Genomic DNA, 21,088 nt, shown 5'->3' with positions numbered 1-21,088 from the left:
CTAATGTTCTCTAGGCAAAGAAGCTAGCGCTCATGGCCATCAAGGGACAGAGAGAAAGAGAATATATATCGACCACATGATGCAACAGATGCTCGTTAAGTCGGGTCTCTACCCCACGAGGTTACCCAGTTCAGGCCACCGCTGATGATCTCGGTCCCAACGTCGCGTCGACATTCTTGTTGCCTCTCAAAGAGAGTTACCTTGTTGATGTGTCATGTGCCCTTCGATCATCTCTGCCTAGCTGCTACCTGCTTGCTTTGCTGTCATGTTGCGTGTTTTGCTTGTACTCGTTTATCGATCCTCTCATCCCTGCTGTCAAATCCCTAATTTCTTTTCCCCTTTCTCCCTCTTTCTCTCTTCTTCCTCTCTCTTCCATCTCTCCCGTCCCCTCCCCGTGACCCGCCTGCCAGAGCTGGCCGTGCCGCGCCTGCCGTCGCATCGCCGCGCCGGTAGACCTCGCGCCCCGCGCCTTGCCTCGCGCCCCGTGCCACTGCCTCGCGCCCCGAGCCGCCTCGCCCCGCGCGCCCGCCCGGTAGCCAGCCTAGCCTATATAAGAAGATGAACAGTGCAAGACTCCCCCCATCCCCTTCCTCACATCCTCTCTCTCTCCCTCCGAGCACTCCGCCGCCTCCCTCCGAGCACGCCACCGCCGGTGAGCCCCCCGGCCCCCTTCTCTCTCTCTCCCTCTCCTTCCTTTCCCTCCCCTTGGGCGTACCTGGGCCTCCGTCGCCCTCTCATCGCCAGGCCGCCACCCTCCCCGCTGCTGGTCGCCGCCGCCCTATCGCAGACCACCGCCCCGGCCGCCTGCCAGCCGGATCCGGCCCGCGAGGCCCACCGCCACCCTCCGCCAGCGTGCCGCCACCCATCGCCCCTCCCCATCGGGAAGACCCAGGCCGAGCCGGCCGGCCCCCCTCTCTCTCTTTTATCTTCATAACTGACAGGTGGGCCCCATTTTAGCCGATCCGAGTCGCCCGCTGAAGCCCACCGACAAAATCAAGCCGAGCCCGAGCCATGAGCCGCTGAGCCGAGAGCTGAGCCGAGCCGTGAGCAGCAAAAACCGAGCCGAGCCGCTAAGCCCGATCCTGAGCCGTGAAGCCGAGCCACGAGCCGACCCAAACAGAATATTCCAGGAATATTCTCCCATTTTTTTTTTTTCAGAATTTCTCTCCCGGTAAAACTTTCGAAGCCCATTTCTCCTCCGTCCTAACTCCGTTTTCAACGATTCTTCCACCTATATTCATCTAAATTCGAGATCTACCCAATCATATCAATTTCATAATTTTTGTAAATTTTTAGTCCTTGTTTTAATCGTTTGATTGATTGTGTGTGCATCTATCGTTGTTGCGATTATTAGAGGAAGGAGCATTCGAGGAAGACCCCGAGGACCCGGAGTTTGAAGAAGGAGCAGACGAGGACTTCAACCGAAGGCAAGTCCTACAACCGTTGATCATATTGCTCCTATGATTTTAAATACAACCCGTAGAGCCGTTGTTTCAAACAATATGAGTATGCATGATTAAATTAATAGTTGTGATTTAAAAGAAATGCTAGAATAGTTATGACCTAGCTTGTTTATCCCATGCCTTGTCATTGTTACCTTTATTCCGTTGAAACCCTAAAAGGTTCCCAACATCAACTATAATGATTGTTTGGATGAATGCTTGTTACTAGTATGCTTAGGATTGCTTTGCTCAAAAGAAAGAACTAGATTGTTTACATATGTTAATCATGCTTTTCAAAAATGTGAAGTGATGTGTGCTTGGTGCGTGTGCGGGTAAACTTGTGTTCTTGGGAAAACTCTAGAGTAGTGTTGACGAGGGTGAGTAAGGTACCCCACAAAGGTTTGCCTTTGTGATATTCTTGCTGGGAGACTCTTGCCTCGGTCGTATAAGGACCAGTTCGCTGTGACATATGCTCTGCCAGAATGCGACGATGATGGCGTGAGGGGGTTATCCGCGGGATGGTGTTGCGGACCTGGCTGAAGCGTTGTATGAAGCGCTGCAGTGTCTCGCTCTCCTGCTGTTTTACGGCATGGAGGTCACACTCCAGGCCGGGGTGCGTGAATGTGCCCTGAAAGTTAGCCATGAACTGGTGGCAAAGACCATCCCAAGAACTAATAGACCCTGGGGGTAAGTTCATAATCCAAGAATGGGCAGAGCCCCTCAAGGCTACATGGAAATAATTGGTCATCACCTTTTCACTGTCGCCCGCCGCTTGGACGGCGGTGGTGTAGATCTGGAGGAACTCGATGGGGTCGATAGACCTATCGTACTTCTCCGGCAATTCTGGCCTGAACTTCGTGGGCCAGTTGACCCGACGGAGCTCACTGGTGAAGGCGCGACAGCCTGTGCCGTACCCCGCAGCGCGGGCAGCGCCCTTGGGAGGCAAACGCCGACACGCGGGGGAGCTCCGGCGGTCCTGGGTCGGCATAGAGGAAGCCTGGTCCTCTGCCTCGGCCTCGTGCTGGGACTCCCGATGGCGCTCGAGGGTGACGCGCGCATCTTCGGCAGCCCTCCGCTCGTTTAGGTGCAAGCGGAGGTCCTGAGCTCCGGTCATGGCCAGGGGGTGGCACTCCTCCTGGAGGCCCCCCGGCCAGTTCGGCCGCCACCTGAGGATGGATCGGCCTTGGTTGCGCCGCGGTGGGAGGTGGCACGGGAGCTTTCGACCAGCACCTGCCGGTGAGCTGTGCCCACCAGGGCAGCCACCTCCTGAAGCCAGCGGCCTTATGGGGTTTTCCCCGCCGCCTGGACAGGTGGGTGCCTGAGGAGCGCTTGTGCCGTAAGCAGCGCGCTCCCCGGACTGGCGTCGCCGAAGGCGACCTGCGCCGTAATGGCGTCCGGCGCTGTCCGGACGTGGATCTCGCGGCAGGAGTGTCTGCCACTTGCTGAGGGTTAGGCAGCCCACCGGTAACGGCTGCGGCGGCCCTGCTGGGCCCAGCGACATTGTCCCTATGAGAGGGGAGCATTGTACGGGCGGATCGTGGCTGCCGCTGTTGAGGAGCAACAGAAACTGGGGCCTCCTGAGTGATGGGCTCCACTTCTTCACTGGAGCTGGAGCCGGTGCATTGGAGACGATATCCACCAGCCATCTTTTCTGCAGAGAACAAAACAGATTCAGGGATGCAACCCCCCTACCTGGCGCGCCAGCTGTTGGAGGGTGAACTCCTCAAGCGGGGATCCGGAGGGACCCCTTTGAGATTCGGCTGGGGGATGATTCTGAATCCGCTTCCCAGGTGAAATAAATGGGAATAAATGAGATAAAGGTGGAGGTGGAATGATCGGATGCAGGGCGTAGTAAATGCTCAGGGGATTTTCAGACAGGTACGGGCCGCACTGAGCGTAACACCCTACTCCTGTGTGTATGCTATAAATGCTCTGAGAATGTCTCTCTGAGGATCTACTGGGTTACAAGAATATTTATCTAGTCTAGAGCTTCGTGCTCCTTGTTCTTCAAGACTTGTCTTCTGGTTCGTCGATCTCCACTTGGTTTAACTGATTCAGCTTTCTCCGGGGAGCCCGCCCTGCTTAACTACCCGCCGGGGCGGTAGCGTGCCCAGAAAGGATAGCGCGAGTTCTAAGGCACCATAAATGGAAAGCAACCATCATGAGCTGCTACGCGAGGTGACGGGGAGGGTTGAAAACGCGCCCCCGTCCGGTCTTGTTCGTCATCATGCCGTTTTTCAACGGGCGCCGCGGGGAGGGCTCACCGGGCAGCCACCGAGCAGCCCGGCGTGCCCGCCCGGTCAGAGCAGGCCTGACACAGTAGGGCGGCAGGCGGGGCTCCTCGAGTTCTGTGACGTTATCCCAAGGCGCGTCGGATGATACGCGATGTGACCCGTGCATTAAATGTCATCACGCCTCCCTACCAGGTCGTGACAGGGACTGACAACAGGCGTGGGGGGAGTGGTTGGAAGTGACAGGCTATGCGCCCTCTTAAATGCAGCATCGGGCCTCTCACTAGTTGACACATCACCGCTGGGTCCTTGTGGGGACCACCGGCGAAGGACTTCTCAGGCCCTCGGGGAACCGAGTGCTCGGGGGCCATTGTTCGCAGCCCCGAGCACTCTCTCCCGGTTATGCCCTTTCTTGGTCCTCAGGGAACCGAGTGCTCGGGGGCCACTGTTCACGGCCCCGAACACTCTCTCCCGGAACTAACTGTTTGGGTCCTCGGAGAACCGAGTGCTCGGGGGCCACTGCTCACAGCCCCGAGCACTCTCTCCCGGCACTGACTGTTTGGGTCCTCGGGGAACCGAGTGCTCGGGGGCCACTGTTCTCGGCCCCGAGTACTCTCTCCCGGCACTTGGCTTTTCTTATTATCGGGGAACTTGAGTGCTCGGGGGCCACTATTTGCAGCCCCGAACACTCTCTTCCCGATACTCGGGGACCACTGTTCGTGGTCCCGAGCACCCTCTCCCGAACTTGATCTTCTCGCACCTCGGGGAGATAACCCCCGAGGGAGGGCGCCACGTTGCACTCTGCTGTTCTAGCATCGGGACTCGGAGACCTCCGATTCCCGTGTCACCGATAACAACCCAACCAAGCAGGCCATCGCTCGATCCGCTAACGGACCGGCCTAGTAGCCCAGCTTGCAGGCCCGAGGCCGTTTTCCCATGTAGGTCTAGCTCTGTGCAATCCAGCTCTAGCCTAGGCCCAGATCCAATCTAACCCTGGCCTAATACTGTTCAGTGGGCCCACCTATGGGCCCACCTATGAATAGTAACATTTTGGATTTTCTTGATTTATTTTTAGATTAATCTTTCGAGAGTCATAACTTCTCCGTCTGACTCTGATTCTGGTAATTCTTTCGTCTAATTTCATTTAAATTTGAGGACTATCTTTATATCATAGTGTGATATCTATTATGACTCATTTGGTATTCAATTTGGTGATATTTGATTCTTCTAGCTTAGGTGGTCGTTAATCTTAAATCACGCTTTGCAGAACTGGAGGACTTCGTGGAGAACCCGGAGGATCTTAACTTCGGTCAAGGACTAGAAGAAGACTTCGAAGAAGGCAAGTCCTATCTCCTTGATCATTTTGATCCCAAGTTTCAATAATCTAATTGATCAACTTAAAACTTGAGTTATTATCGCATGTGTTATATATTATGCTATTTCAACTGCTTGCAGTAGTTAAATCCTATATCAAATAATTGCTAAGCATTAAATGTCATTAACCTGAATCCATGTCACCCTAGGATTACCTATCATCATCTATATTAACATCAGACGATGCCTTAATATCTAGCATGCTTATGATTGAATATATCTCTTTAGAGATGTCGCTTATGGAATACATCTCTTCGGAGATGTCGCTTCATTGAGTATCAATTCATCTCATATGTTATGGATCCTTGATGATTGTGGAATCCTTGATATCGTGTGGGATATGGCGGATAGTGTGTAAAAAGGATGAAAACTATTTTAGCAGGGGCAGGTAAAGTAGTCATTCGGTGATGATGCTCTTGGGGGGCTCAAGTTACCTGTATGGTACTCGTTGCCAATATTGAAGATGCCTACCCTGGTCGTATAAAGGATTAAATCATTGTGTTATCATGCTAAACCACCACAGTGCAACCATGTGTCCTGTTATGGACAGGAAATGACTTTTCTATCTCCCGACCAAGCTAGACATTTTACTAGGAGGCCAAAGGAGCAATGAGAACCCAAGCATTTGTTAGGTGCTCCGCGGGAGTGTTTATTGAACCAGGCTCTTTACGAAGGTCAAGGTGGTACCCTGGCATCCCTTGCGTAGGTCCGGAGCACTTGGAGTGTCTCGTAGTATAGTCTGGTAAAGAAGTGTGATTAAAGTGTCTTGTTATGATTCGCTCCTCCGCTTGCAATGAATGGAAGCTGATCATATCATGTGGGTACAATGTACAACCTCTGTAGAGTGTAAATCTATTTGAATACTCATGGACATACAATGTAATAACCTCACTTGGTTAGACTCGGGGCATGTGTATCATCGATAGGTGAGTGCGTGGACTAGATGTCCGTATGATGAGGTTGCTAGCTCGATCTGTCAGAAGCTAAGTGGTACTGAAGGTATACCAGATGCATTGATAGGGATCATAGAGTAAAATGTAGCTCCTTATAGGACCGAAAATCTTAGATATACCTTGTTTAAACTATTTTAAAGTTAATATTAGAAAATATAACTAGATATTGGCATAAATTATTTTATGCTTAAAACTAAACTGTAAAGTCTTACTCTTGGTATACTTGCAATAAGTTAAAGCAATAAAATAACGTTGGGTTGGCCTCTAGCCTATCGTAGTTCCTCGTAGAAAAGAAAAGTAATATTAAACGACTCGAGGAATTAGTGAGCACATACATCAAAGCGAAATAGGTGGTGGATTTGCTAAGGGCACAAAAGCAACAGATATCGCAAAATAGGTAGAAAGACTTGGATCACAGGTCACTTCGACCATGGCAGAGGCCATCTCAAGCTTCATCTCTTGGCTGGAGCATCTATGCTTGCTCGCCTTGAAGGAACTCCAACATCATTGTAACAGATGTACGCCTCCTCTCTGATCACCACAGCCTACTGCAGCTTCAACTTGAGATAAAGATAACGCCGTGGAAGAGTTGGATCTCCTCCTCCAGTCCCATGCACATGCACTTGTGAATTGTGATACGTCGACCTGCATCGTCGCCTCCGCTGCTCCGTGGAGAATGGCCAATGTCATGTCAACCGCGCCGCCCTCGCCATCGCTGCCGCGCGTCCGGGTTGGCCCGCCTTTCCCTCTTCCTGTGCTGCCCGCCATGGTCGAGATCAGTGTTCTTTTGGTTTTGGTTGGAGTGGGCTTTGGGACATTGCAGTTACCTGGGCCGAGGCCCACAGAGAGGGGGAGAGAGAGAGAGAGAGACGAAAGGGGAATTGCTCCGGCGACCGGCGGTACGGCGCCGATTTGGAGGGAAGAGGGAGCGGGGACGGGACGGAATGGACGGAGCCAAGCGAGCGCCGGCGGCGGCGGGTGGGAAGCTGGATCTGGAAGAGGCGCTGCTCCAGATCGTTCATGAGCACCGCCACCAATCCCTCCGCCAACGCCAACAGACTGGTGCCCCATCCCTTTCTCTTCTCTCACTTCTCTCCGATTTGATTTGATGATGCAAAGTTTCAACCTTTTCTCCTTAATTGACCGTTACTGTGAGTCTTGCTCAAATGCGCCCACAGATTAATGACCCTCTCTTCCCGTACGCGCGCGCAGAGAGAGCCAAGAAGGATGCTTTGCGAAGCGCAGTGCGGGTCGCCGATCTCCTCGTGGACACGGTCGACGGCGGGGTGCAGGATCTCTTCGTGAATGAGAAGCGCATTGAGCTTGAGGCACGCGCGCTGCTCGGTACTATCGGGCGGTACAGGAAGCAGACTGATCAGTGGCTGGCTGCCACCAATGCAATCAACTCAGTCCTCAAGGTGACTCACCGTGATCTTTGTTCTTGTCAAATTCGCTGGTTTGCATATAACTCGTCCATGATCTTTGTTCTGACAGTTTGTTCCATACTTAAAAAAAATTAGTTCTGGCAGCAGTTCAGACTACATACGCTTAATACCTTACCATTATGTGTGCTAGCACAAAAGAACGACCACAGATACTACTAAATTTGAACTTCTTATCACGCTGTAACTGCTACTTTAAGCTTCTTGTATAACCTTTGCCGTTCTTTGATCGCTAAAGCAAGAAAGGTGACTATTATTAACTATTGGTTTGTTTTCTTTTCTTTTTTGGTACAACTATCAATCCATGACACTGAGCATTGAATCCAATATTGTGTTCCGTTTGTTTTTGCTGAAGCATCCATCGTTTTATTATGTTTGTAGGAAATCGGAGATTTTGAGAACTGGATGAAGATTATGGATTTTGACTGTAAAAGCATCAATGCAGCCATACGCAACATTCATCAGTCATGACTCTGCCTGCAATCACACTGTTAGGAAGTATTCATTTCATTCCATGCTCTGATCGGAATTATGCGAGCTGTAGTGTAAACCCCCTGTATAGAACTGTTTCCTGTTTTGCCATACAAAATTGTAAAACTAATCCTTGCCATGCATTTGTACTTTGAGTAACATCTCTGCTTCCTTCAACTCAAAGTGATGATATATGATCGAAATACACTCCATCTAAGCAAGTCTTCCTAGTGGTTTTATTCTTGTGTTATTATCGGAACAATTTGTTATCCATGAGCTTACAAGTTCAAGATAGGTAGCTGAAACACTGAAAGGCCATACCAATCACTGTGCCAAAACGTCCTTCATGTTATTTTATTCCTTTCAAATATATGCTTTCAAAAGCAGTGAATACATTTTCGAGAAGACTACAGCATTAGGGAAGGGACACTTCTCCCTTGAACAAAGATTACAAGGTACTAAACCACATACCGGCACAGGGTTAAATAATGCGAGTCCTAGTTTACCCTCCTGCAATTTCTCCTTATCTGTCCACTTGATCCAGTGAGGGGACTAGTGTTGCCCATCTTAACCATCGCTGCACTAAAATCGGTGAAGAATTTTGCCATATTTGAAGAGTATGTGGTAGTCTGGGAGTCTGCTGAGCCTCCATTGAACAGTTGCTGGTCAGAATGCAGGACACCCTTCTTGTTGAGCAAGTTCTTGTAGTAGAAATTGTCAAAAACATAGGGTGTCATGGCGTCAAGGGGGGAGATGTTATTGTCACCAGTCATGTTTGGACAATTTGATTTCAGCAATGTTGCAAGGGATGTGTCGATGTTAGTTTCGCTGTATATGCGATTGCGAAAGTTGACACATCTGGCCTGCCCAATAGTGTGAGCCCCTGGCAATGTTTTTGTTGCATGTCAGTATTCAACAGTAGTATTGTTGGCATTCAAGGAAGAAATCTGGCTTGGACTACTTTTGGTAATACCAGGTTATATTTTTCAATAAGTAACCAAGTTGCGGCAATGATTAATGTTTGGGATAAATTTTACATGACAGGTTTCTATCATATGTCATTGCATACAAAAAGAAGAAAAAACTGTCTTCACATGATTTGGATGGCAAAAGCATTGCGATATTACAGTACCTGAGAGTGCAATCATGTCAGATGCACTCAGTCCTTTGTTTGAGAAGGACTTCGTGAGATCACCAAGGTCAAGGGTCGGTGCAGGGATGTCATTTTTTGCAGCATCTAGGCTTGCTGTTGTTGAGTCCCGCCTTCCCAGACTGACAACCCAAGTAGGCCCTCCTAGCTGAAACATAAATGGTCAACTATTACTTTATTGTTTTGTATGGGAATGCATGAAACACACTAAGTCAATCAGTTGCTATAGGATCTTTGAATATTATAGAATGTTGACTCTAATTTAGTACTTCCTGAGGCTTGTATAGGTCTAGGATTATCAACTTGATCATAATCTCTTAAACATAGAGTTTTTCCATCATCATTTCAGTTAAAATACTAGGCAAACACTACTTGAGGGTTGTTCCTTCTGGTTCACATCCATAAACACTTTTACATTCAATTTGTTACCTCTAATTTGACATGTTTCTCTTCTTCTTTTTTCATCTTACCGCAACAACAGAATCGCGTGCTGCCACAGCGAGGATGTCAGCGCATGACACCACCTGCGGGCAGATCCCCTCAAGCTGTGCCTTGATGTTGTCGATCACATCAAATCCGCGCAGGGAGTTGTTGTTCGGAGCAGCAGTCTTCTCCCCTGTGAAGGTTGGGGTGTCATCAAGCAGCACTGAGCCGTCACAACCCTGCATGGTCAGGATTTCCATGGTTAGTAACCCAGAAGATGTGAAGTATGAAGTATACATGCAGGTTTGGGGGCACTTGCATTGACAAAGCAGTCATGGAAGTGGAGGCGGAGCAATGATGCGCCCATGCGGTTCTCCCTTGCCACTGCAGATCTCACGGTTGTTTGGATGGTATACAGTGCATTTGGGCATGACTTGTCATAGAAATTTGTAGTAAGCTGAGCTGAAACCAAGCTTGTAGCAAAGAACAAGGCCAGGACACTGCAAGTGACGGGTTTAGAGGAAGCCATTTTGTTCAGGGATTTAGAGTAGTGTGTTGGCCAGTGTCAATGTGCACAGATATTTATAGGCAGAATTTGTGCACATGCTAAGTTTCTCACTTTATACAAGTGGTTTTGAATACTCTTTGTATTTTCTTATTTATATTTTCTTCATCAGGCTAAGTGGAGTGGTCTATAATCTGAAAGTGCATTGAAGTATTTAGCAGATATGATCAGACAAAGGCATACCTACATTGACTGGTACATTCTGTGGCTTAGTATGTCAAATAAACTTAGTCCTAATTTGGCAGGGGACAAAAGACATAAGCGAATATTCATACAAGGGAGGTCTTTTATGTTTAAAATTTTGAATATCCTCTGTCTGACCATATCTGTTAAGAGGGTGTTCTATTGTTATATGGTGGCAAATTTGAGTTCCTCTTAGAGGATTATTTGTTCTCTTTACTGGCTGAAACCTATTTATGGATATCTGACTTGTTCTCGTACAGTGTGGCTATTGTAGTTCACTGTAGAATTTAGCCAAATCTGTTATGGATTTACCTACTTGAGAAAAGTTTGACTGTGTTTATCAATCGTCTGTACTGTTTGTTTGTTTTCTTTCTGATAGGTTCGTAAACATCTATATGATCTATAGAAAGAATAACTTGTGCCAAAAGTAAAATATGACATTTAGCTATTTAGGAACTGTTACACTGCCATACACTGCTGAGTGGATGATGATTTGGCATAGATTTGACAGGCAACCCATTAAGATGGATTTTGGCGAATGAAGGTCGAAAAGTGAACAAAACAGTTTAGTCATAAGTATTGGGTCGAAAAGTGGCCTCGATTGGAGTGGTTGTACATATGAGTGAAGCCTGAGTATCAGTTTAGTCATAAGCTCAGGTGTGAAATCATTTCGATTTGGGGCCGAATCTTGCTTTGTCAACGAATTGGGCGCAATTAGCCACTTTTGGCGATTCGTGATCCTTTGTTTTCTCGAAAAGAATGAGAGTGTTAATAAGATATTAAGAAAACTAATAGTCAATTTCATGTTCCATGTCTGGAAATCCCCCAAACTTTGGAAGCTTCTTGTGATTGTAAAATCTCTCCTTTTGTTTGTTTGTTTGTTTGTTTCGCAAACTCTTTATAGGAATGCCCAGTCTGGTGTTCCATTCATTTTCCTCGCAAAAAATGGTGTTCGTTCATTTGCTATTATTTTCATTTACCTCAATCTTGCGCTGTTCTTTTTTACTCTGCTTCCTCCAGAACTGTTGTGCGAATGTAGCTCAGAGAATGGCAGCCGCATCCAAAGGCTCAGAGAGCGGGCATGCATTACGAAAGTGATAGTGATCAGTCGTTGCATGGATCCATGGTGTATGCCAATGAAGTGATGCACGATGGCGACCATTACGCTCCATCCAACATTCTAGATCTATTTTTTTATCACTCTTCTAAGTTGGATCATGAGGTCAGGTTCACCGAATGATCAGTGTAAGTTGACTCTTGTCATACCTGTAGTAATAGTTATTTAGGTACCAGGCAAGATGCAATATGTCACTGAAATTATAACGTACTTCATTTCAGAGGGAATAATTTGACTTATCAAGTCAGAGAAGCATGCAATCAGCAGGGCATACATAATTAGATGCATGCTTGTGGAGTCAGGCTGTTGGATTGGATATATTCAGAGTGGGAGCAGTTGGTCAGAAACTGAGAAAACGGCTGCTCCTTTTGAAGAAACTTACAAAGGAACATCAACCCTTTTAGTTGTGTTTGATTTCACAAATCTTCACAGGGGCCGCCAATCCATTCTATGCCTGTTGGTGGACATAATGGGAGCAGTTGCAAGTCCAAGCAATTGAAGCAAACAAAGAAGCACACAAGGAGCACTTCTGAATCCTGATACCAAATAGCCATCATTCAGTTCTGCAGCATGACTACGAGTGTAACTGCCGAGTTGGAATCTTAGAGCATGTACGTCTATTGATGCTAAGGAGAAGTTAAGAGAAAGAGAAATGAGTTACCATTGATGCTAAAGAATGAAGTATATATGCTAAGGCTAGAATGCATGGTATCAACGTTAAGGTTAGCTACTAAGTGCTAAACTTCATTTTAGTACCAAAATTAAATATTTTAAATCACATTAACACATATAAACAGGTGCTAAGAAATACAACACAAATAGCTAAGGAAGAGATGAAGCTAACTAAGACCAACTCCAGCAAAGACAGTATCCAGTGCTACAGTACTCCGTAAAGTACCGTAGCACTGAAAAATGCGTTCCAGCAGATACCTCATCCAGTGCTACAGTGCAAAAACAGTGACGCTACAGTGTGCGGAGAGAGAGTGGGTCTGTATTTTTGCGGACTACTGTAGCAACACTGTTCACAGAGGCTGACAGATAGGTCCAGAGTGAGAAAAAGAGGAGTAGAAGATAGGAAATGAGGTAGCTGCTGGAGATGAAAAAATAAGGGACGCTGTAATAGTGATAGAGGATGCTGTAATAGTATTTTTGAGGATGAAAATTTGAGGTAGCTGTTAGAGATGATCTAACTACCCTTGCGTCTAATAGAGGTGGTAACGGATGGATATACATGCTCTTATCAAGAACCAACAAACAAAGCAATGTTTGGTTTTCATCCAACCGATTATTCAACAGCCTACGCTAGTTCAATGGCACGCTTAGTTTCCACTCTGCCAAGCATGATTTAGATATCATGCAAGGGCATACATTTGTAATGGCTTCGTGTATCATACAACAAAGCCAAGATTAGCAACATAAGAAGAAGCTTCAACGAAAGATCGAGTATAGTCCAGACTAGCACCTTTCATACAAGCTAAAGATCGAGTCATTAGTACCGTATTAAGCAGCTCATCATTTTCAAACAGTCAAAGCTCCCTCGTTGTCACGTCTCAGTATCTACCACACTACTATGCTACAACTAAAAGCTTGGACAAAAGGAACTTTAGTGGGGCATTGAACAGTAAGCACTAAGTTACACCACCTCGTGTTACAGGAGCTATATGTTGCTACCATAACTCGCACTTACATTGTAAAAGTAATTCGAGTATACTTCTGTACAGAAAAGGCCATATATTTGAGGGACCAATGGATCAACTTCAGTTTTCACTCCAGGTCAGTTTCTGAGACCTCTTCCTCTGGCAGTTCAAAGGCATCGATATCTGCAAAGTACGCTCTCTGCTTCTTGACAAAATCTTCTGGTAACTTGGGTGTGCTTGAAGAGGGTCGCTTCTGTTTAAAAATGCAAGCAATCAGAAAGGCACAAATGATGGCCATTGTTCCAGCATTCTAAAGAATTTCACCTTTTAGGTCATTCTAGAAAGCTGCTTCTACATACCCTAGCCATTGTTTCATACCCCTAGCCCATGTACTAAGGCCCTGTTTGTTTGGGTTCTCATGCTTCTGTAGTAGTAAAGACTGTTTTTACTTCTCAGAAACCACAGCCAGAAGTCAGCAAAAACATGAAGTTTGTTTGGGCTTCTGGTCTAGCTTCTGAGAAGCAAAAGCCAACAGAAGCACAAATAAACAGGGCCTAAATGTGGTCTTTACATTGAGACAAAAAAAAAACAAGATAATCAATTCTACAGATGACACAAAGCAAGATAATCCATTAACTGTTTCTAAAGATGCATATTATACTTGGGAGTTATGGCCATCATAAATAGCAGCATTACATCACACAAATGCAGTATTAACCTTCGATATATTTGTGTCATCTTATTTTCATATGCGGTATCACATAAATGTTTCAGTGTGCATTTATGCAGAGGAGCATGGAAGACAAGACATTAACACGGAGTCACATACCTTATTACAGATTTACTGATTACATCTTAACACATGACAAAGGTTGAACATAATCACCAGCTTATGGCAGTTCCTCAAAAAGCACCGTGATCTAATTCTTAACAATAGAAAACTTGGTACAGTCCTTAGGCAGGGAATGCACTCAGGTTGTGACGCTTCTTACCTTTTTAGCTTCATGACAAGGAGCTGAATAAGAAATGGGCCGAGCATCCTGATCCATAGAGGTTTTCCTGAAAGAAAAGCGTGATTCGGTATTTCAGTAAAATGAAATGCACCTCATACAGTCATACTGTAATCATAGGCTATGGATGACATATCTGGACCACAGAAACCCCAAAGTCCTGAATACCACACAGGCTATAGTTGTGAATTTTAACAGACACACAGTAGATGATGTGGTAGTAACTTTATTCTCTCGGAAATGTGAAAGACTTAGCACAAATTAGTTCTAATATATATTTGCAATCTACAAAAGGCATGCAAGCAGTTAAGATAACGAATATCATAGCGATTCCAACATCTAAAAACAATCAAAATGGAAAAATTTCGGATCAGAATGGAAGGGTAAGGGCTTGAACTCTCGTTACTCAAAAGTGCTATTGAACTGAATTTTGCGCATAAGAGGATAATGAGACTATGCTGTAAGCTATGCAACATGTATAAATCTGAAGGATGGTGATTCTGTGATTATGATATCAATCTGCCCTTTCCAATTATAACCTGATATCACACAGACAATTAGGAATCTGCATTCTTAAAACTTAGTTGTACTTATCCTGTTTCCACACAAACTAGAGGCAATGATGATTGGTCCAAACCCTAATGTCACTTTCCCGAAGCCAAGCAACAAGCTAACTGTATGTGAATCACAAAATCAATTGCACAGCGGGTAGGTGCTAGCGCTGCAGGTGTTGAATTGATCTTACCAAACGCAGGTGACATTGTACTAGCCTCAGGTAAGCAAAGTAGTCTCACCTGTTGTTGTTCCTTGTAGCTTTTCCAAGAGGGGGGCAGCTCGCCGCCCCAGCAGCAGCAGCAGCGGGTGCCTTGCCCTTGCTGGTGGAGGTGTTCCCTACCCTCCATTGAGCCTCAGTAGTCCCGCGCCTTTTGTAAACCGTGGAGATGGCCACCGATTTGACCACACTGCTCTCCTCCTCGAGGGCTGCAAATTAAGAGCGGGATTAGAAATTCTCCCAATGGATGATCGCATACGCCGCCGCCACCACAGCCAGTTACAGCGAGATTGAGCAGAGATGGGGACGCGGCGGGCTCACCGGCGGCGGAAGAAGGCTTGGGTGCGGGCGTGACCGAGGCCGTGGAGGAGCAGGTCGAGGAGGCGTCGGAGGGCGGAGGGAGGGGCCGGCGTCCAGTCCTCCTGGGTTTGATTGGGGTCGGGGTGTCGGGGAGGAGGAGGTTGGTCACGTCGCTCAGCGGCACCGCCGCTGCCTTCCGCTGCCGCTTTGTGGCGCCGGACGTGTGGCTACACGGCTCCGCCTGCGCCGGCGCCGGCGTGACCGGTGGTGTCGCAGTGCTGGTGGTGGGCTTCATTATGATCGCACACGCTTGAGGGACAGGGAGAGGGGGGAGGGGATTGGATTGGATTGGATTTGGAGAGCGGGAAGAGAAGAGGAGCGCCGCTGGGGAGAGGAGAGGAGAGAAGAAGGTTGGAGAAGAACGAATGTGTTCATGGGCTGGGCTGGGCTGGGCTTCCCTTTGTGGGTTGAGATGGGCCTCTGACCCAACCCACGTGCTCCGATATTTTGGTGGGCCGACGTTTTGCACGGTGGGTCAAATTAAGTCAACCTTTTAATTAGCGTGGACCCTGGAGGCAAGAGGCCTCTCACCCCCATGCTATTCCCGCTGCCCGTCGAAGCTCGTTTGGTAAGTCGTCAGGAGTGCGACTAGCCCGCTTGTGTTCAAGCTCTGCTCCATGCAGATGCTCATTCGCGTTCGGATTGAGTCCAGGTTAGGTTATAATAGGGTATATACACGTGTGCGTGTTTAGTGGTATTATATATTTCTGTGTACTGAAGGTCTCAAGCCTCCTAGCCACTTCTAACGTATGTACGGACGAGCACACATGTGTATAAGTGTGGTGTACATGAGTAAGTGTATGTTTCTATGTGCCCTCTTAAAAAACTTAAGGATAAAAATATCAATACATAATACCTAGCACCATGGATTAAGACGATCTCAAAGATTCCTCATTAGCCGATATCTTCTACAAATAGGAGGTGAACAACACCTATAGAAACTAACACCCTGTGACCTAGGTTTAGCTTCTGACGACTGGTTAAATAATGACTCATCGCAAAGCCACACATAGAGGACCGCCACCGTCGAACAGTGACGGGTATATCCCTAGCTAACACACTCTTGATAAAAAAAAACACATTTGCTACATCTCAATCGATTGAAATTATCAAAGATTATAGCCAACAGTGTCACCGACACGATTTTGCTTCTCGTGGGTGTTTTCTTCGGCGCTAGGCTCAGAGGGATGTTGTGGGAGAGAGAAAATCGGTGGTGGTGATGGACGTGAGGGCAAGATAGTGAGCTAGTGAAGGAGGGCGTCGGCAAGATAGTGCAAGAGACGAGCAGCACAGTGGAGCGAGTCTGTTGGGAGAGAAGAATAGACGGAGGTAAAATAAAAGACAGTACCAGGCAGGCTGTGGACTGTCAGATCGACATCGAACGACTCTTGACCGTAACCAAAATCATTTTATTGTTGATTAGCACCTCCCTACAAAAAAAACGAACGCGCAGTTGTAAGAAAAGAAATGGTGCACCCGTTGATGCTGGAACGTGGCAACAAGAAAGTAAGAATCGAGGGGCAAAATTGTTGTTAGTTTGCTGATTTCATCCCAGCAAGATTTCCAGGAAAAGCAACCAGTGGATGGTGTGCTAACCTTTGAATCACTCACTCACGGCAACTCAAGAAATATCGACATGTGACACTGACATTGGGTCCCGGACGCTATTCATGGCCCATATGTCTGTAGCTGAAGTCAGGGAACATGATGTGGATAAGGTTGTGCAAAACAAAACCTGGGGGTCGGAGCCCACAAGAAGTAGGGAAACCAGGAGCAGGAGGACTCTGGTTGGGCGAAACAGAAGCCCGGGCGGCCGGGCCACTGGTTTCGATGGCACAGAACCCCTCCACTCTGAGCTACAAGTACCTGACCCAGCTGACTGCTAGCATTGCAATCCCATCCACCACCACCTTGCAATCAGCTTACAAGCATCAACAGCAGAGGAAGATGGGTCGTCTGATGGAGAGGATGAGCTCGTCGGTGCAGTCCTGGGTGGACGAGCACAAGCTCACGGCCATCGGTAAGTGAGCACAAGCAATTTGCCTTGTGATCGATGTGCAAAAATAAGTTGTCAGATCCATGCATGGTGCAGGAGCCGTGTGGGCGACGGCGGTTGGCGCATCGGTAGCCTACAGCCGGAAGAGGGCGCCGGAGAGGACGACGAGCCTGCGCCTCATCCACGCCAGGATGCACGCCCAGGCGCTCACCCTCGCCGTCCTCGGAGGAGCCGCCCTGGCGCACCACTACAACAAGAGCAGCAGCAGCAGCAGCAGCAAGAAAGAGTTGAGCAGGTTGGACTACGAGTTCTACTCGCAGCTGCCGGCAGCCACCGACGCCGACGGCCAGGAGAACGAGCGATGAAGCTGGTAGTAGCTTCTTCGATTCATTGCGTTGCCATAGGACGGGCAGCTGCCAGCCGGTAGCTAGCATTGGATGGATGGTTTTCTGGTTCCCGGAGCCGGAGAAGACAAGAAGTAGATATCTACTAGAAAAGGGCGCGGCTTTGTTAAATTACAGATTTATGCTGTGATATTATAAAAGGACTTATAGTGCATGTCGACGCAATGATAATTACAGAAGGTGAAATTAAAATGGATTGTAGTCTAATGGAAAAATACTAATAGAAATATAACTAAATCTTATGAGTCAATCACAGACAAATATCAAGAAGAAGCTTATTTTCAGATGCATCTTGCTGATCTGCAGCAGGTATGCTTTGAGCAATAAGACCATGTCCTGCACCCTCAGCCATAACAATAACCATGTGGTTTTTCAACTTCAACCTCCTATCTATATACTGGAATAGTCCACTCTCTCCTTCCAAATAAAACGTTGACTCGGGAATCAAGCACCAGTCCTAGATAACATGAAGATGATAATTAGTTTTATCTATCAAGAAGACAAGTGACATATCAGGACATTAAGTGGTCACATGTTGCATAGCTATAGAATTCAAAACAAACATCAGAGCCAAATATGCAAAACAGGACACTTGAAGTAACTACATAATAAATTGGAATAGTTTTGGTATGCATAGAAGCCATTACCTCACTACATCATCAGAAACTATGACAGACTCATTTGTCCAAGAAGTGCATAAACACAGCTATATGATTGCTTATTGGTGCAATAGGTAAGAGGTGCCTTATTAGATGGGCTCCATGCTGCCAAATGTTAGCTGGCGGTTGACATTCTTGTAGTCATGGCTTCACCCCACGACCAGGGCGGGGCTCAGTCGACCAGCCGCCTGGTTGAAGGAGAAGACCGGGTCGCATGATAGGTACGTACCTAACCAGTCAAATCGTATTAATTATTGTTCACTCAAGTTTTTTCCTTCCCTGATCACCTCCTTTCGACGAGAATGTAGGCCTTGCAACGGGGCGGGTCGGGGCCGGGTGCAGCCAGAACGCACCCGACCCGAAACCTGAATAAAAAAACCCAACCTGAACCCGAACCACATGTCAGGTGCAAAAATGAACCCAACCTCGAACCCCGCGGGGACCCAAAACCCGACGAGGACCCGTGGGTTTTGAACATGCAGTAGCCATAGAACATGTGCATTTTGAAGTATAGAACCATGAACGGGTTACCCAACCATGAAAATAATGTATATAGAATAGCATATGTACCAAATAATGAAATCAACCATAAACCATGCATTCACACATATGTACAGAAGTACAGAACCTAGAAACAACTTAACAACATGCATACAGAAGTACAAAACATGGTTTTATCAGCATCCTTACATAATAGCAAACCATCTCATGGTTTTATCCTCATGTGTTCTGAATCCTGATTCGAAGTTCCACACATGAAAGACAATTCATAAATAACAGTTTCACCCTTGACACTTGACAGTAAGCAAGTAGCCAAAGCAACAAGCTACAAGCCAACAACAAAATGAGTAGTACATTACTAGTTATTACAGCATGTCTTGCCCAATGACCAAATAACAGTTAACAATAATAGCTGAAAGATAAGCATAGAGCCACAACAAATTGTAGAGCTTCAATTCTTCCTCCAATTCTTCGTTCAATCAATAATAACTGAATCAGGTTCCTCCTAAATATAGAGAGCATCATTAGCACACTCATGTGTTAAGTAGTAGATAAGGATAATAATTTACAAAAACGATAGAATGATATTACCATCTCTTCCTCTTCATCCTCAAGATAAGTCCTCGATGCGCTTGAAAATGTGGATTGATGCCCTAATAACACAATGTTCACAAGTTAGTGCATACACATATTAGTTACACATAAGTATTGAAATATAGAAATGCATAAGTATTTTTACCTAACATATCAGCTCGAGATCAAGCTTGCATACACATAAGTGCTTCTACCATTTGTGGAGTAAGGCTACTTCGAGATGGACTAATTATCCTCCCATCGGTACTAAATATTGACTCGGATGCTACTGTTGTCACGGGAATTGCCATAACATCTCGAGCAATCTTTCGCAAAGTAGGATATTTGAGCCCTGAATATTACCATCAGTGTATGATATCCAAATCTTGTGTTCTAGGTAGCATTGGTTCCTCCAAGTACAAATCCAGCTCTGTGCGCACATAAGAAGACGTCGCAACTGGTTGCTTTGCTATGTATTCATTGAATGTGTCAATCCAGTCATCATCATCTTTGGTCTGAGCAACAACACTACTCTAGTATCAGAACCATATGTTGTTGCAATACCCTCCATGGTATCTTGGTATTGCAACACCAAGCTGTACAACAAGTCTCTAACTTTTTCAACGGATTCCTTAGCTGCACCTTTTGTCCCATTAATTTTGAGGAAAAGAGCATTCAACAATTGCAGTTTGTGCCTAGGATCTAGGACAGCAGCAACAACCATCAAACCATGAACATCTGACCAATATTTATTAAATTTCTCTTTCATCAACTTTGCCATTTCTTCTACCTTAGAGTTGCTGCTAGCTTGCCATTTCCTAATAGCCAAATAAACATTGCAGATTTTGGGAAAGAAAAGATTTGCTGTTACATATCTGATGCCTGACAATAACTCAGTAACATCATAGAACATCTTCAATCTATCACAAAGTTCTTTAGTAAATTTCCAATCATCCTTAGTTGGACAACAAGGAGTAAACAATTTATCACGTTGAGCAAGGCGTTCAAAGACCTCTTGGTACCCTATTGCAGTGCTAAGCATTAGATAAGTTGAATTCCATCTAGTTTTACAATCAAGAGTAATTCTTTTTTCATATTTAATGTTTATTTGGGAAGCCATTTTTTTAAACCTCTCATGCATTTTAGGTGTGGCTGCCCAAAATCCAACACTATCTCGAACCCTTTCAATCCCCTTCTCAAAGACAGACATTCCTTCTTTCACAATCAGATTTAATATGTGTGCAACACAACGCATATGCAATAATTTACCCTTCAACATACAAATGGAAAGTGACAACTTATCTGTCATTCTCTCTATGAGATTATTGTTGGTGCTGCAATTATCAAGGGTTATAGTGGATAGTTTCCTCTCAATGTGCCAATCCAGAAAAACTTCATGAAGAACATCAGTTATCACTTCGGCAATATGAGGAGCTGGAACATAAATGAACCTACACATTACAACATAGGTAACTTTAGTAGTGATTGAGGGGCTGTAACATAAAATTGAACCAATATAAAAAAGAAAGAACAAAATCAATATTACCTCACAATGAAACTTTTCAACCTCCACTCATCATCAAGGTGATGTGTTGTCACTGCCATGTAGCCTTTCCTTTGACGATTTGCTGTCCACATGTCCATGGTGATGGCAACACGAGATTAACATTGATGAAAGTACTTGACCATAGAATGCTTTTGCACTTCATACATATCCAGTATGTCCTTCCTAATTGTGTTTCTAAACACCAGTTTGAATGTAGGTTGCAATGCACCACAAAACTTTCGAAAGCCAACATGGTCCACAATAGATAGAGGGTACTCA

The 21,088-nt window shown here is 46.1% G+C and overlaps 4 protein-coding genes across 8 annotated transcripts; 2 read left to right on the top strand and 2 right to left on the bottom strand.

Moving 5' to 3' along the window:
- The first annotated feature begins 6,403 nt into the window (after positions 1-6,403).
- LOC133905026 (biogenesis of lysosome-related organelles complex 1 subunit 1-like) lies at positions 6,404-10,239 on the top strand. Of its 5 annotated transcripts, none has more exons than XR_009907546.1 (5): positions 6,404-7,062; positions 7,213-7,418; positions 7,824-7,932; positions 8,958-9,197; positions 9,545-10,239. XR_009907546.1 is itself a non-coding variant. In XM_062346717.1 (4 exons), exons 1-3 carry the CDS (start codon positions 6,684-6,686, stop codon positions 7,911-7,913), a joined length of 675 nt encoding a protein of 224 aa, XP_062202701.1. In that variant the 5' UTR covers positions 6,404-6,683; the 3' UTR covers positions 7,914-7,932; positions 9,545-10,239. The 5 variants fall into 5 exon arrangements, 3 of the variants coding, with proteins under 3 accessions (XP_062202701.1, XP_062202700.1, XP_062202699.1); XR_009907545.1 differs by having other exon boundaries at positions 7,824-7,940; XM_062346717.1 differs by lacking the exon at positions 8,958-9,197.
- LOC133905028 (cationic peroxidase 1-like) lies at positions 8,411-10,015 on the bottom strand. Its single transcript, XM_062346720.1, has 4 exons — positions 9,806-10,015; positions 9,534-9,725; positions 9,046-9,211; positions 8,411-8,796 (listed from the first exon to the last, which is right to left on the bottom strand). Exons 1-4 carry the CDS (start codon positions 10,013-10,015, stop codon positions 8,411-8,413), a joined length of 954 nt encoding a protein of 317 aa, XP_062202704.1.
- A 2,575-nt stretch (positions 10,240-12,814) lies between the features above and the next one.
- Positions 12,815-15,448, bottom strand: LOC133904268 (endochitinase A-like). The gene is made up of 4 exons (XM_062345727.1): positions 15,092-15,448; positions 14,793-14,979; positions 13,981-14,047; positions 12,815-13,241 (listed from the first exon to the last, which is right to left on the bottom strand). Exons 1-4 carry the CDS (start codon positions 15,363-15,365, stop codon positions 13,116-13,118), a joined length of 654 nt encoding a protein of 217 aa, XP_062201711.1. The 5' UTR covers positions 15,366-15,448; the 3' UTR covers positions 12,815-13,115.
- Positions 15,449-16,949: 1,501 nt separating this feature from the next.
- On the top strand, positions 16,950-17,711 carry LOC133905027 (uncharacterized). Its single transcript, XM_062346719.1, has 2 exons — positions 16,950-17,150; positions 17,223-17,711. Exons 1-2 carry the CDS (start codon positions 16,961-16,963, stop codon positions 17,489-17,491), a joined length of 459 nt encoding a protein of 152 aa, XP_062202703.1. The 5' UTR covers positions 16,950-16,960; the 3' UTR covers positions 17,492-17,711.
- Positions 17,712-21,088: the final 3,377 nt, after the last annotated feature.

Source organism: Phragmites australis, chromosome 22 (assembly GCF_958298935.1).
Source record: "Phragmites australis chromosome 22, lpPhrAust1.1, whole genome shotgun sequence".
Taxonomy (NCBI): domain Eukaryota; kingdom Viridiplantae; phylum Streptophyta; class Magnoliopsida; order Poales; family Poaceae; genus Phragmites; species Phragmites australis.
This window is presented reverse-complemented; position numbering and strand designations above follow the sequence as displayed.

Coding starts and splice junctions, on each gene's coding strand:
- LOC133905026 (XM_062346717.1), top strand. CDS start 6,684: ATGTCATGTCAACCGCGCCGCCCTCGCCATCGCTGCCGCGCGTCCGGG. Junction 7,063..7,212: donor CCGCCAACGCCAACAGACTG/GTGCCCCATCCC, acceptor ACGCGCGCGCAG/AGAGAGCCAAGAAGGATGCT. Junction 7,419..7,823: donor CAATCAACTCAGTCCTCAAG/GTGACTCACCGT, acceptor TTATGTTTGTAG/GAAATCGGAGATTTTGAGAA.
- LOC133905028 (XM_062346720.1), bottom strand. CDS start 10,015: ATGGCTTCCTCTAAACCCGTCACTTGCAGTGTCCTGGCCTTGTTCTTT. Junction 9,726..9,805: donor TCCATGACTGCTTTGTCAAT/GCAAGTGCCCCC, acceptor CTGACCATGCAG/GGTTGTGACGGCTCAGTGCT. Junction 9,212..9,533: donor CACGCGATTCTGTTGTTGCG/GTAAGATGAAAA, acceptor TTTATGTTTCAG/CTAGGAGGGCCTACTTGGGT.
- LOC133904268 (XM_062345727.1), bottom strand. CDS start 15,365: ATGAAGCCCACCACCAGCACTGCGACACCACCGGTCACGCCGGCGCCG. Junction 14,048..14,792: donor GCTACAAGGAACAACAACAG/GTGAGACTACTT, acceptor CTTTTCTTTCAG/GAAAACCTCTATGGATCAGG. Junction 13,242..13,980: donor CTTGTCATGAAGCTAAAAAG/GTAAGAAGCGTC, acceptor ATTTTTAAACAG/AAGCGACCCTCTTCAAGCAC.
- LOC133905027 (XM_062346719.1), top strand. CDS start 16,961: ATGGCACAGAACCCCTCCACTCTGAGCTACAAGTACCTGACCCAGCTG. Junction 17,151..17,222: donor GCACAAGCTCACGGCCATCG/GTAAGTGAGCAC, acceptor TGCATGGTGCAG/GAGCCGTGTGGGCGACGGCG.